Raw genomic sequence first — 13927 nt, forward strand, 5'->3', positions numbered from 1 at the left:
CACAGCCTTACCCAAGAGTAGGCCCACATTAACCCTAGGATCCCTGGCACCCCAAAACCAGGCGTAGAACAGGGTCTTGTCTGCCAGAAGGTCAGCATAGATCCCTGACCTGGCCTAATCCATGAAAAGATGGACATCAGCCCCAAGAGCCCCTGAGCCTCAGCCCACCCACTGTGTGTTAACCCCAACTCCAGGACCCTGTCCCTGAAAGCAGGGTCCCTGGGACCTGGTCCTGCCCACCTTGAGCCTGGTACTGCTCACCAGCACCAATACCAAGACCCACAGAGCCCCAGCCCACCAGCAAGCTGACACAACCTCCAAGATGCCTTGAGCCCCTCAGCCAGCCATGTTGGGATCTGACCTTACCCATCAACTGGTCAACACCAGCTATGGAACCCACCTGTGCCGTGACCCCAGCCACCAGCAGGCTGACACCAGTTCTGGGGCCCCTAACCCTGCAGCTGCCACCCTGAGACCAGGTTCTATTCCTCCCCCCACCCAAACAAAAACACCCACACACATCTCCACATCCAGCCACTTTGTGACCTGGTCCTACCTATCAAAGCGCTGGCTCCAGGACTGGGATTCCCCTGACCTTGCAGCAAATCATACGAAGATCCAGACCTACACACCAGTGACTAGCAGCCTCAACACAGAACAGAGCCTGGCAGTCATCCAGACCAGGAGCCCGGCATTCCTACAGTCGTGCACTCAGTAGTCAGACCACCACAGCAGAGGTGTTTGGACAGCCCAACCTACAATTTCTGAAGACAAGATATGGCTTGGCATTCAGTACCTTTCCTTTACAACTGATGATGTGTCTGCAATCCGGTTTCATCTTCCCCACCAACTAGAATCTTCTTTATGTGGCACTTTTTTCAAGTTTGATTAAAAAAAAATGTGTTGTAGGATATAGATATTCTTGCTTACGAGCATTCTATCAGCCTTTTAGAATGTTAGTTTCTTAACATGGACTTAAGTTCCAGTGAAATTTATTTTGGTATTCCTTTTAAAAAGTAGTTTGTGTGGACAGTGAGAGAAGGGGCAGGATGGTCAAGTTTCATTGAGGTCCCACTTTGATCAGAGACCGTAATTATCCTGAAGTTACCATCTGGGCACAGATCTGGGTTTGTGCTTGAGTATGAGAGTTATTTTTAAATTTTGCAAGCAGGTAGAGAGTCCTTGCCCGACTTTTGCAAGTGTACAGAAGATGAACAGTTCTCTTGATACGTATAGAGACTGTTTCATCTTCTTTAAACTCATCTGGAAAATTGAAAAACTGGGGATTTTCTGAATGCAAATCTATCATATTCTATAATGGCATACTATATAATGCTTCTTGTAAAAGTATAGCATTGCAGGCCAATAATAATTGTACTGTAAACCATCTGGAAAAAAGTCTTAGTCAAGATATGTTTACTTTGAAAATCCTCACAGGAATAAAGAATCCAGTATTTTGAATAAGAGAAGAAATTATTCAGATACATAAAGCAAATCAAATACATGAAACAAACAACACTTGTATAATTTAATTATGGGCATGCTATTAACTTGATTTCTTTCTTGGTTCCAGGAAGCTCTGAATGATGTTATACATTTCTATCTAGAATGGAATTGCATAGCATTTCTAGTCCATTTTTTCCCCTGATGTAAAATGAGAACGTATAGCTCAAATTGAGTAAATTTACTGTTATTAGTAAAATCCAACTCTATTTTTAATAACTGCATCCTTTTTGTTTATTTGTTTTTTGCTTTTGTTTTGGGCAGTTGATGGAGGTGCATTCATATATTCAGATCAAAATACTGGAAATGTTGAAAACATTTTGCCGATAGGTGGATTTCAGCACATGGTGTAAATGAAATGTCGGACAGAGTATCAAGAGAGAAATATGGAATTTAGAAAATGATAACAAAGGAGAATAATACTTCACTTGTTTAGAGTTCTCTCTTGACTAGTCTGTCAATCTGAAGACCTAGATCCAAGAAGTAATTACAGTAAAGTTTCCTCAGGGATCAAAATAGATCTATCTCCCTTCTCCTTTAGGTCCTTAACCTTATAGGAGAGGCCTCTGCATTCTTTTAGCACTTTAGGACTTTAAATATCGTAATATTTTACATCATTTCTAGAAGATTCATAAGATTTCCAAGAGCACAGATAATTAAAAGGAAGAGGACTTCCTGAAGCAGGAATAACACTGTTCTAGGGAAGAACCCCCCACATAAAAAGGCCAGAGGTAAAAAATTCTAAAATCATAGCAATATAGTTTACTGTCAGGATACATTGGATAAACAGCCACTGCAGGAAGATTTTAAGGGCATGTACAATCCATTAATCAGTGGATGAAGATTAAATCATGTTTACAGTAACATCCAAGAAACCAATTTTTTATGTGAGGTTATTCAAAGTAATAAAATTTGGTATTTAAAGGGTATCCATTTATTTATAAAATGTTCAATTCACTAACCTAGACAGCGTATTAAAAAGCAGACACATTACTTTGCTGACAAAGGTCCTTATAGTCAAAGCTATGGTTTTTCCAGTAGTCATGTATGGATGTGAGAGTTGGACTATAAAGAAAGCTGAGCACCAAAGAATTGATGCTTTTGAACTGTGATGTTGGAGAAGACTCTTGAGAGTCCCTTGGATTGCAAGGAGATCAAACCGGTAAATCCTAAAGGAAATCAGTCCCAAATATTCATTGGAAGGATTGATGCTGAAGCTGAAGCTCCAATATTTTGGCCACCTGATGCGAAGAGTGACTCATTAGAAATGATGCTGGGAAAGACTGAAGGCAGGAAGTAAAGGGGACGACAGAGGATGAGATGGTTGGATGGCATTACCAGCTCAGTGGACATCAGTTTGAGCAAGCTCTGGGATATGGTGAAGGGCAGGGAAGCCTAGCATGCTTCAGTCCATGGGGTTGCAAAGAGTTGGACGTGAGTGACTGAACAACAACAATTCACTAATACAAAACAAATAGAAAGAAGTTACATTTTTAAATACTTTAGTCCGTATTTATTTTGACCTATGAAATTCACAATGTTTATTTGATATTACTCTTACCCAGTGTGGACAGAGGGTAGTACAGAAAGAAGGCATATGACCTCTGCCCTCTAGGACATTGCCTTCTGAGAGGAAACTGAGCCCAAACCATGGAAGAGTAATCTGATCAGAGAGCCATATACCTTACAAGACTTCTTAGGGAGAGGTGAGTTTTGAAATGATGAATTTAGAAAGAAGAGGGAAGGACACATACCTATAAATACATTTTAAAACCCAAAACATAGATGCTATCTTTTCAATTGTGTTGAATGAAAGTTCACCTTAAAAAAAAAAAAAAAGAAAGAAAGTTCACCTTATTCCTCAACAAACCAAAAAAGCTCATAGACGGTTATTTAAAGTAAGCAAGGCGCATCCTTTGCTACTATTACCACATGGGTAAAAGCATGGGCATGTATCGTGCTCAATTGTGTCCAATTCTTTTCGACCCCATGCACTATAGCCTGCCAGGCTCCTCTGTCCATGGGATTTTGGATTGCCATTTCCTCTTCCTGGGGATCTTCCTAACTGAGGGATCGGATGCAGATCTCCTGCATCTCCTACATCCTCAGGCAATTCTTTACCACTTAGCCACCTGGGAAAGCATGGGACAGTCATTGAATCTATTCTGTAGTGCCTACCTGAGGCCAGGCTGCAGTCCCCGGCTGATGAAAGAGATAAAGTACTTCACTTGCATGTTCTTATTTTCTCTGTTCCTAGAGGCTTGTGGTGATCCACCAAGATTTAAAACTATGATGCTCCAAGGTGAGCCTAAACCCAATTATCGTCCTGGGGAATGTGTACAATATGAGTGTCGTCTAGGTTTCAAGCCCAAGCTTCCTGCTCTCCCCAGATCTGCTGTTTGTCAAGATAATAATACATGGTCGTCTCTCCAGGATGCCTGTGTAGGTAAATAAACAAACAAAAATGTTTTATAGCACTGGATATTTATACACATCTTAGTGTGCCTATGTTTTTAGATATCTGTGCATTTGTTCAGGCTTTGAAAAATCCCCAGGGAATCTTTTTCTTGGTAATTGTTTACCTGGGTAAATACGAATCTTGTTTGGCCATATAATATGGAAAGAAAATAATAGTTAAATGAATAATAAGATTCCCATGAATTCAAACAAGCAATATAGACTTTTGAATTAGATTTAAATCTATTTTTTAAATTAGTATAAACCAACATATTTGAATATTTTCTTTTAGGAAAATCATGTCCTAATCTAGGAGATCCTGCGAATGGCCAAGTTAACTTCGTGAATGGAAGTGTTCTGTTTGGTTCACAGGCTCACATTTCTTGTAATCCAGGGTAAGTAAGATGCTCATTACAGAACATAAGGTTCAGTATTACTAATTCCATTCCTCTTTTTAAACATTTCTATAAACTAGATTTCACTTTGTTTTCTATGTGACAAGTTGTACTTGTAGCCAAACAATTATTGCACAATTTATGAAGACCTGAAAAATGTGTAATTAGAAAGAAGCTTAAATTGAAGTAAAGCAAAACTGTACACTTACTATGTGTGTGTTCAGTCGCTCAGTCGTTTCCAACTCTTTGAAATCCCATGGACTGCCAGGGTTCTGCCAGGCTCCTCTGTCCAAGGAGCTTTCCAGGCAAGAATACCTGGGTGGGTTGCCACTTCCTACTGCAGGGGATCTTCCCAATGCAGGGATCGAACCTGCATCTTTTGTGTCTCCTGTGTTGACCAGGGGATTCTTTAACACTAGCATCACCTGGGAAGCCCATATAACTTACTATATGTAATAACAAACCTATTGTATACATTAAAAATGTAGTAATCATGGTAACTTTATTCTTGACAATAATTTAAAATTGCCAATTCTTAGAGTTGAAATGGGGCTTATGGAACTAGGAAGTAGAACTGTCAACCAAAGATACTCTTATTTTGAGATAATCTGTAGTTTTAAGGATCTAAATTGATTTGCTTAGCCTGGATGATAATGTTGATCATAATCTCTTAATTGGAAAACCTTATTTTTGACGCTGCTACAAAGGAGTGAAACATCTCAAAAAGAGGTACTGAGCATTTAATAATAGCTTTTTTTCCCCCTATAGGGCTCCTTTAATATTACATATTGGAGATACTGGGCATTTATTTTTAAAATATGATTTTAGAATTAAAATGTAATACACTGGAATGCAACAGGTTTTCTTAATACTAAGTATCTTTGCCTTTGTTCATCTTAGAGGAAAAATTTTCAGTTTGTCACCACTGAGTATGATATTGTGCTGTGTGTTTCTCGTGTATGGTATTGATTACCCTGAAGGAGCTTCCATCTGTTCCTAGATTGTCGAATATTTTTTATCATGAAAAATGTAGAATTTTGTCAAATGATTCTTCTTCATCAGTTGAGATGATCATGTGGGTTTTTCCTCTTCCTTCTGCTGATGTGATATATTGCATTGATTGATCTTCATGTTGAACCATCCTAGCATTCCAGGAATAATTTCTTCTTGGTCATGGTTTTTAATCCTTTCTATATGCTGATGAACTGTTTGCTAGTATCACATTGAGGATGTTTACATCAGTATTTATAAGGAATACTGTTCTGTAGCTTGGTTACTTGTAATGTCTTATTCTAGCTTTGGTGTCATTATTACGCTGGTATCAGAATAAATTCAGAAGACTGCCTTCCTCTTCAATTTTTGTAAAACTTTAAGCTAAGAATTGGTATTACTTCTCTTTTAAATGTTTGGCAGAATTAAACAGTGAAGACATCAGATCCAGTACTTTTTTCGTTATTGGGAAATTTTTGATTACTGATTCAATCTCCTCACTTGTCATAATCAATTCAGATTTTGTATTTTTTAATGAAGTCTTGGTAGAGTTTGTGTTTACATGAATTTGTCTTTTATATCTAGGCTGTCCATTTGTTGTCATAAAATTGTTCATAGAAGTCTCACAATATTTTTGAATTCTGTAGAACTAAGGGAAATATCACCATTTCCATTTCTGATTTAGGTAATTTGATCTTCCTTTTTGTCTTAGTCCATCTAGCTAAGGGTATATCCGTTTTCTTCCTCTTTTGGAAAACCAACTTTTGGATTCATTGGTATTCTCTACTAATTTCCCTTCTGCTCTAATCTTTATTGTTTACTTCTTTCTGCTGGTTTTGTGTGTATATCTTTGTTCACTAGTCCCTTAAGTTGTAACATTAGGTTGATTATTTTAGAGCTCTCTTCTTACTTTTAATTAAAGACTAGTTTATACAAACTAAATTAGTCCAGGTGCATCAGATAGGGATTTGATATTTCTATACATTTCAAAGTGATTAACATGATAAGTCTAGATACAATTTATCACCATACAAGGTTATTACACTTTATTGACTATTTTCCCTATTATATCCTTGCAACATCTCTTTTGTAACTAGAAATTTGTACCTCTTAATATCACTCATTTAATTAATTTCTCCCTCCACCCCTTCCCAGGGCAAACACTGTTTTGTTTTTTGTAACTGGAGTCTTTTCATACTGTTCATGGGGGGAGGCCTGGCATGCTGTAGTCCATGGGGTCGCAAAGAGTCGGACACGACTGAGCGACTGAACGGAACTGAACTGAGGGCGGAGTCAGTTTCTGTTTTTTTGTTTCTTCATTTGCTTTGTATTTAAATTGCAAATATAAACGATATCATGCAATATTCTATTTTTCTGTCTGACTTGTCTCACTTAGCATGATATTCTATAGGCCAATCCATGTTGTCACTAATGACAAGACTTCCCAGCTTTTATGGCTGACTTATAGTCCATTGTGTGTGTGTGTGTGTTCTTAATCCAGTTAGTCTATTGAAGGGTCTTTAAATGAATATAATCATTTTATATTAGTTTAGTTCAGTTCAGTTCACTCTCTCAGTCATGTCCTACTCCTTTCGACCCCATGGACCTCAGCACGCCAGGCCTCCCTGTCCATCATCAGCTCCCAGAGTTTACTCAAACTCATGTCCATTGAGTTGGTGATGCCATCCAACCATCTCATCCTCTGTCGTCCCCTTCTCCTCCTGCCTTCAATCTTTCCCAGCATCAGGGTCTTTTCAAATGAGTCAGTTCTTTGCATTAGGTGGCCAAAGTATTAGAGTTTCAGCTTTAGCCTCAGTCCTTCCAATGAATATTCAGGACTGATTTCCTTTAGGATGGACTGGTTGGATCTCCTTGCTATCCAAGAGACTCTCAAGAGTCTTCTCCAACACCACAGTTCAAAAGCATCAGTTCTTCAGCACTCAGATTTCTTTATAGTCCAACTCTCACTGGAAAAACCACAGCTTTGACTAGATGGACCTTTCTTTGCAAAGTAATATCTCTGCTTTTTAATATGCTGTCTAGGTTGGTTACAACTTTTCTTCCAAGGAGCAAGTGTCTTTTCATTTTATGGCTGCAGTCACCATCTGCAGTGATTTTGGAGCCCAAAAAATAAAGTCTGCCACTGTTTCTACTGTTTCCCCATCTATTTCCCATGAAGTGATGGGACAAGATGCCATGATCTTTGTTTTCTGAATGTCGAGTTTTAAGCCAACCTTTTCACTCTCCTCTTTCACTTTCATCAAGAGGCTCTTTAGTTCTTCTTCACTTTCTGCCATAAGGGTGGTGTCATCTGCATATCTGAGGTTATTGATATTTCTCTTGGAAGCCTGTGCTTCATATTAGTTAGCCTACTAAAATGAATATAATCATTTTAACAGTGTTTAACTCTTCTAATCAATGAGCATGGTATATCTTTCCATATTTTTCTGTCATCTTCAATTTCTCTCATTGTACATTACAGTACCCCAAGTAAAGTAGAGGTCTTTTACTTCCTTTCTTAAGTTTATTGCTAGGTACTTTATTCCTTTGATGCAATTATAAATGGGATTGTTGTATTAATTTATCTTACTGATAGCTTCTTTTCAGTGTATAGAAACACAACAGATTTCTGAATACTAATTTTTTATCCTTCAACTTTACTGAATTTATTCAGTTCTGTTCAGTCACTCAGGCATTTCCAACTCTTTGCGACCCCATGGACTACAGCACGCCAGAGTTCCCTGTCCATCATCAACTCCCGAGCTTGCTCAAACTCATGTCCATTGAGTCAGTGATGCCATCCAACCATCTCATCCTCTGTCATCCCCTTCGCCTGCCCTCAATCTTTCCCAGCATCGGGATCTTTTCCAGTGAGTCAGTTTTTCGCATCAGGTGACCAAAGTATTAGAGCGTCAGCTTCATCACCAGTCCTTCCAATGAATATTTAGGGTTTATTTCCTTTAGGATTGACTAGTTTGATCTCCTTGCTCTCCAAGGGACTCTCAAAAGTCTTCTCCAGCATCACAGTTTAAAGGTATCAAATCTTCAGCACTCAGACTTTTTTATTGTCTGGCTCTCACATCCATACATGACTACTGGAAAAACTGTAGCTTTGACTAGATGGACCTTTGTTGGCAAAGTACTGTCTCTGCTTCTTAATACACTGTCTAGGTTTGTCATTGCTTTTCTTCCATGGGGCAAGCATCTTTTAATTTCATGGTTGCAGTCACTGTCCACAGTGATTTTGGAGCCCAAGAGAATAAAGTCCGTCACTCTTTGCGTTATTTCTCCATCTATTTGCCATGAAGTGAGGGAACCAGATGCCATGAACTTCAGTTTTTGAATGTTGAGTTTTAAGCCAGGTTTTTCACTCTCCTCTTTCACCTTCATCAAGAGGATCTTTAATTCCTCTTCACTTTCTACCATAAGGGAGGTGTCATCCGTGTACCTGAGGTTGTTGATATTTCTCCGGCAATCTTGATTCCAGCTTGTGCTTTATCCATCCTGGAATTTCACAGGAGGTACTCTGCATATAAGTTAAGTAATATATTATCTTGAATATTACCTATATTATACTGAGGTATGTTCCCTTTATGGGGAATGTCCCAGGTGGTTCAGTGGTAAAGAATCTGCCTCAATGCAGGAGCCATAGGAGATGAAGGCTCAATCCCTGGGTTGGGAAGATACACTGAAGAAGGAAATGACAGCCCACTCCAGTATTCTTGCCTAGAGAAACCCATGGACAGGTGAGCCTGGTTGGCTACAGTCCATACAGTCACAAAGAGTGGGACACACCTGAGCATGCGTACAGTGCTTTCTTCCTTCCCTCTATATCCATGTTGTTGAGAGTTTTTATCATAGATGGATCTGGAATCTGTTAAAAGCTTTTTGCATCTGTGAGATAATCTATGATTTTTATTCTTCAGTGTGTTATTATAGTGTATCACATTGACTGATTTGTGACTTTGAACCATCCATGCTGCCCTGATAGGGCTTTCCTGGTAGCTCAGCTATTAAGGAATCCACCTGCAATGCAGGAGACCCCAGTTGGATTCCTGGGTGGAGATCCCCTGAAGGAGGGCATGTTAATACACTCCAGTATTCTTGCCTGGAGAATCCCCATGGACAGAGGAACCTATAGGGTGACAGTCCATGGGGTCACAAAGAGTCAGACATGACAGAGCGACTAAGCACAGCACATGCACCCCTCAGATAAATCCCACTTAATCATGGTGTATGACCCTTTTAAAGTATTTTTTTTATTTATTTGCTAATATTTTACTAAGCATTTTTGTATCTAAGTTCATCAAGGATATTGGTCTGTAATTTTCTTTTGGTGTCTTTGTCTGGCTTAAGTATTAGAGTGATTCCAGCTTTTTACAATGCATTTGAAAGTGTTTCTTTCATTTAAATTTTTTGAAATAGTTTCAGAAGGATAGGTGTTCTCTTTCAATTCAATAAGGCATAGTTAGTTTGCAGTATTCTATTAGTTTCAGCGGTTCAGTTCAGTTCAGTCACTCAGTCAGGTCTGACTCTTTGCAACCCCATGAACCGTAGCACATCAGGCCTCCCTGTCCATCACCAACTCCCGGAGTTCACTCAAACTCACGTCTGTCGAGTCAGTGGTGCCATCCAGCCATCTCATCCTCTGTCGTCCCCTTCTCCTCCTGCCCCCAATCCCTCCCAGCATCAGAGTCTTTTCCAACGAGTCAGCTCTTCGCATGAGGTGGCCAAAGGACTGGAGTTTCAGCTTTAGCATCATTCCTTCCAAAGAACACCCAGGACTGATCTCCTTTAGAATGGGACTGGTTGGATCTCCTGTACAATAATGTAATTCAAAACTTTTATAGATTAGACTTGATTTATCATTATTATAAAATATTGGCCATATTACCTGGGTTATACAATATATTGTTAGTTTGAGAAGGATAAGTGTCAACTCTTCTCACAGTGTTTGTTAGAAGTCACCTCATGTGACTTTTGTTTGTTGAGAGTTTTTTTGTTAGTGACTTAATTTCATTACTGATAATGAATTAGTTAATATTTTCTCTTTCTTCCTGGTAGAGTCTTAGGAGATTGTGCCTTTCTAGGAATTTGTGCATTTCTTCTTAGCTGTTCATTTTATTGCCGTATAGTTGTTCATGGTAACCTTTTATGATCCTCTTTGTTTCTTTACTGTTGGTTGTAAGTTTTCCATTTTGATTTCTGATGTTACTGATTTAGACCCTTTTTTTTTTTTAATTGATGAGTCAGACTTAATGTTTTAACATTTTTTTTAAATGTTTTCCAAGTACCAGGTCTTTTTTTCTTTCATCTTTTTTTTTTTCTATTTCATTTATTTCTGCCTTGATCTTTATGATATTTTTTTCCTTCTACTAACTTTTGATTTTGTTTGTTCTTCATTTCCTACTTTCTTGAGGTATAAGTTGGTTTGTTTAATTGAGATTTTTCTTGTTTCCTAAGGTAAGCTTCTATTGCTATAAAGTTTCCTCCTGGAACTGCTTTTGCTGCATCTCATAGACTTTAAGTCATTGTATTTTTGTTTTCATTTGTCTCCAGTTTTTAAAAAAATTGTTCTTTGGTTACATGAGTGGTCCGTTCATTGTTTATTAGCATAATGTTGAGCCTTGTTAGTGTTTATAGCTGATTTCTGGTCCCATGTCTTTGTTGTCAGAAAGAATGCTTGATATGATTTCAATTTTCTTTACCAAAGCTTGTTTTGTGGCCTATAATATGACCTATCCTGGAGGAAGTTCCATGTGTCCTTCAAAAGAATATATATTCTTTTGCTTTTGGATCTATGTTCCATACATATTTATTAAGTTCATCTGATATAATGTATCATTTAAAGCTAATGCTTCCTTACTGATTTTCTGTCTATATGTCCTTTGATGTATGTGTGTTGTTAAAGTCCTGTTCAATTGTTGTGTTGCTGTCAATTTCTCCCTTTGTATCTGTTGTATTTCCCTTATATATTTAGCGGATTGTCTATTGTATACATATATATTTACAATTGCCATTTTCTGGGCTCCAAAATCACTGCAGATGGTGACTGCAGCCATGAAATTAAAAGACGCTTACTCCTTGGAAGGAAAGTTAGGACCAACCTAGATAGCATATTCAAAAGCAGAGACATTACTTTGCCAACAAAGGTTCGTCTAGTCAAGGCTATGGTTTTTCCAGTGGTCATGTATGGATGTGAGAGTTGGACTGTGAAAAAGGCTGAGCACCGAAGAATTGATGCTTTTGAACTGTGGTGTTGGAGAAGACTCTTGAGAGTCCCTTGGACTACAAGGAGATCCAACCAGTCCATTCTGAAGGAGATCAGCCCTGGGATTTCTTTGGAAGGAATGATGCTAAAGCTGAAACTCCAGTCCTTTGGCCACCTCATGCGAAGAGTTGACTCATTGGAAAAGACTCTGATGCTGGGAGGGATTGGGGGCAAGAGGAGAAGGGGACGACAGAGGATGAGATGGCTGGGTGGCATCACTGACTCAATGGACGTGAGTCTGAGTGAACTCCGGGAGCTGGTGATGGACAAGGAGGCCTGGCGTGCTGCGATTCATGGGGTCGCAAAGAGTCGGACACGACTGAGCGACTGATCTGATCTAATATCTTCTTCTTGGACTGATCCCTTGATCATTATGTATGGTTCTACTTTGTCTCTTCTACAGTCTTTGTTTTAACTCTATTTTGTCCGGGATAAGTATTTGTATTATAACTTTCTTTTGCTTTCCATTTACATGGAATACATTTTTTTATTCCTCCATTTTCAGACTTTGTGTCTTTATATCTGAAGTGAGTCTCTTTGATGCAGCATATCATTAGATCTTCTTTTTTACCCCTTTACCCACTCCATGTCTTTTGACCATTGTTTCTTTTACATTTAAAATAATAATTGGTAGGTATCCATGTTTTGTCATTTTCTTAATCATTTACTTAATCGTTAATCGTTAATGATTTTCTTAATCATTTGTTACTGCAGTTCTCCTTCATTCTTCTTTTGCTATCTTTCTTTGTGATTTGATGAGTATCTTTAATGTTGAGTTTGGATTTGTTTCTTTTGTGTGTGTGTGTGTGTGTGTATTATAGATTTTTGGTTTGTGATTATCATGAGATTTTTATATAAAACTTCATGATTGCTTAACATTGCTGATTTCTTAAGTTCAAATGCATTCTAACTACACTTATTTTTACTCTTCTCCTCTCATGTTTAATGTTTTTGACATCATATTTTATAGTTCATTGTTTTGTGCATCCCTTACCTTATTTTATATCTCTGTGTGTGTGTGTGTGTGTGGGTGTGTATGATTTGACTACTTTCGTCTTTTAACCTTCCTACTAGTTTTATAAATGGTTTATCTACTACCTTTCCTGTATGTTTCGCTTTACAAATAAGATAATTCCTTCATAATCTTCATATTTTTTAGTTGTGGTCTTTTCTTTTTTACTTAAAAAAAATCCATTTAACATTTTTTTGTAAAGCCCATTTAGTGGTGCTGAATTCTTTTAGTTTTGCTTGTCTGTAACATTCTTTCAAATCTAAATGATATCTTTGCCAGGTACAGGATTTTTATATATAGATTTTTAGCTTTCATCCCTTTAACCTTATCATGCTACTGCCTTTTGATTTTCAAGTTTCTTCTGAAAATGCTTATAATCATATGGGAATTTGTTATATGCAGCCAGCTGCTTTTGTTTTGCTGCTTTTAAGATCTCTCTATCTTTAATTTCTGCAAGTTTCATTGCAATGCATCTTGGTGTGGGTCTCTTTGGGTTCACTGTGTTTGGGACTCTGCTTTCTGGACCTAGAAATCTATTTCCTTTCCCATGTTAGGGAAATTTTCAGTTATTTGTTCTTTAACTAAATTCTCTGCTTCTTTCTCTCCCTCTTCTTCTTCTGGGGCCCCATGATGCAAATTATTTAGTATGTTTGATATTGTCTCAGAGAGCTCTTAAACCATCTGCATTTTTTTTCCATTTTTTTTCTGATCAGCTTTAGTGATTTCCACTATTCCATCTTCTAGTTGCTGATCCATTGTTCTGAATCATGTAATCTACTGTTGAATCCTTCTGGTGTCATTTTATTACAACTATTGTATTCTTCAGCTCTGTTCAGGTTTTTAAAATATTTCATCACTTATTAAATTTCTTACTATATTCATACATTCTACTTCTGACTTTTTTGAACTTTCTTATAATCATTACCTTGAACTTTTTATAAGGTATATTGCTTGTCTCCACTCCAGGTAGTTCTTTTTCTGGGCTACTTCCTTGCCTTAAAGACTACTTTTCTTGCCTTATTTTACCTAATTCTCTGTGCTTTCTTTTAGCTTTTTTGTTCCTAATTTCCAGCATTACTTTTTTCTTTTGTGTCTAGTTGATTTTTAAAGTGAAATGAATAGTTTCTGCATTATTTCCTTTTTTGTACATTCTATAGCTATTTTGTTTATGGTTACCATTGGGATTACATTTAACTTCCTACAGTTACAGAAACTCAAGTTGAATTAATGCCAAATTAACTACAAAAACTGTACTAGCAAACCACCTGTAATCCAATGCTAACTTTTAAAATTGCCTAT

At 37.7% G+C, this 13927-nt stretch overlaps 1 protein-coding gene across 1 annotated transcript in view; it reads left to right on the plus strand.

Annotated features, from left to right (window-relative positions):
- Positions 1 to 346: 346 nt before the first annotated feature.
- Positions 347 to 13927, plus strand: part of LOC102271063 (membrane cofactor protein) — a 37208-nt gene continuing 23627 nt past the window's right edge. Inside the window, exons 1-3 of the mRNA XM_070384377.1 lie at positions 347 to 479; positions 3761 to 3949; positions 4253 to 4355. Of these exons, the coding sequence (XP_070240478.1) occupies positions 347 to 479; positions 3761 to 3949; positions 4253 to 4355 (425 nt within the window). The remainder of the gene's footprint in view (positions 480 to 3760; positions 3950 to 4252; positions 4356 to 13927) is intronic.

Source organism: Bos mutus, chromosome 16 (genome assembly GCF_027580195.1).
Source record: "Bos mutus isolate GX-2022 chromosome 16, NWIPB_WYAK_1.1, whole genome shotgun sequence".
Classification (NCBI taxonomy): Eukaryota; Metazoa; Chordata; class Mammalia; order Artiodactyla; family Bovidae; genus Bos; species Bos mutus.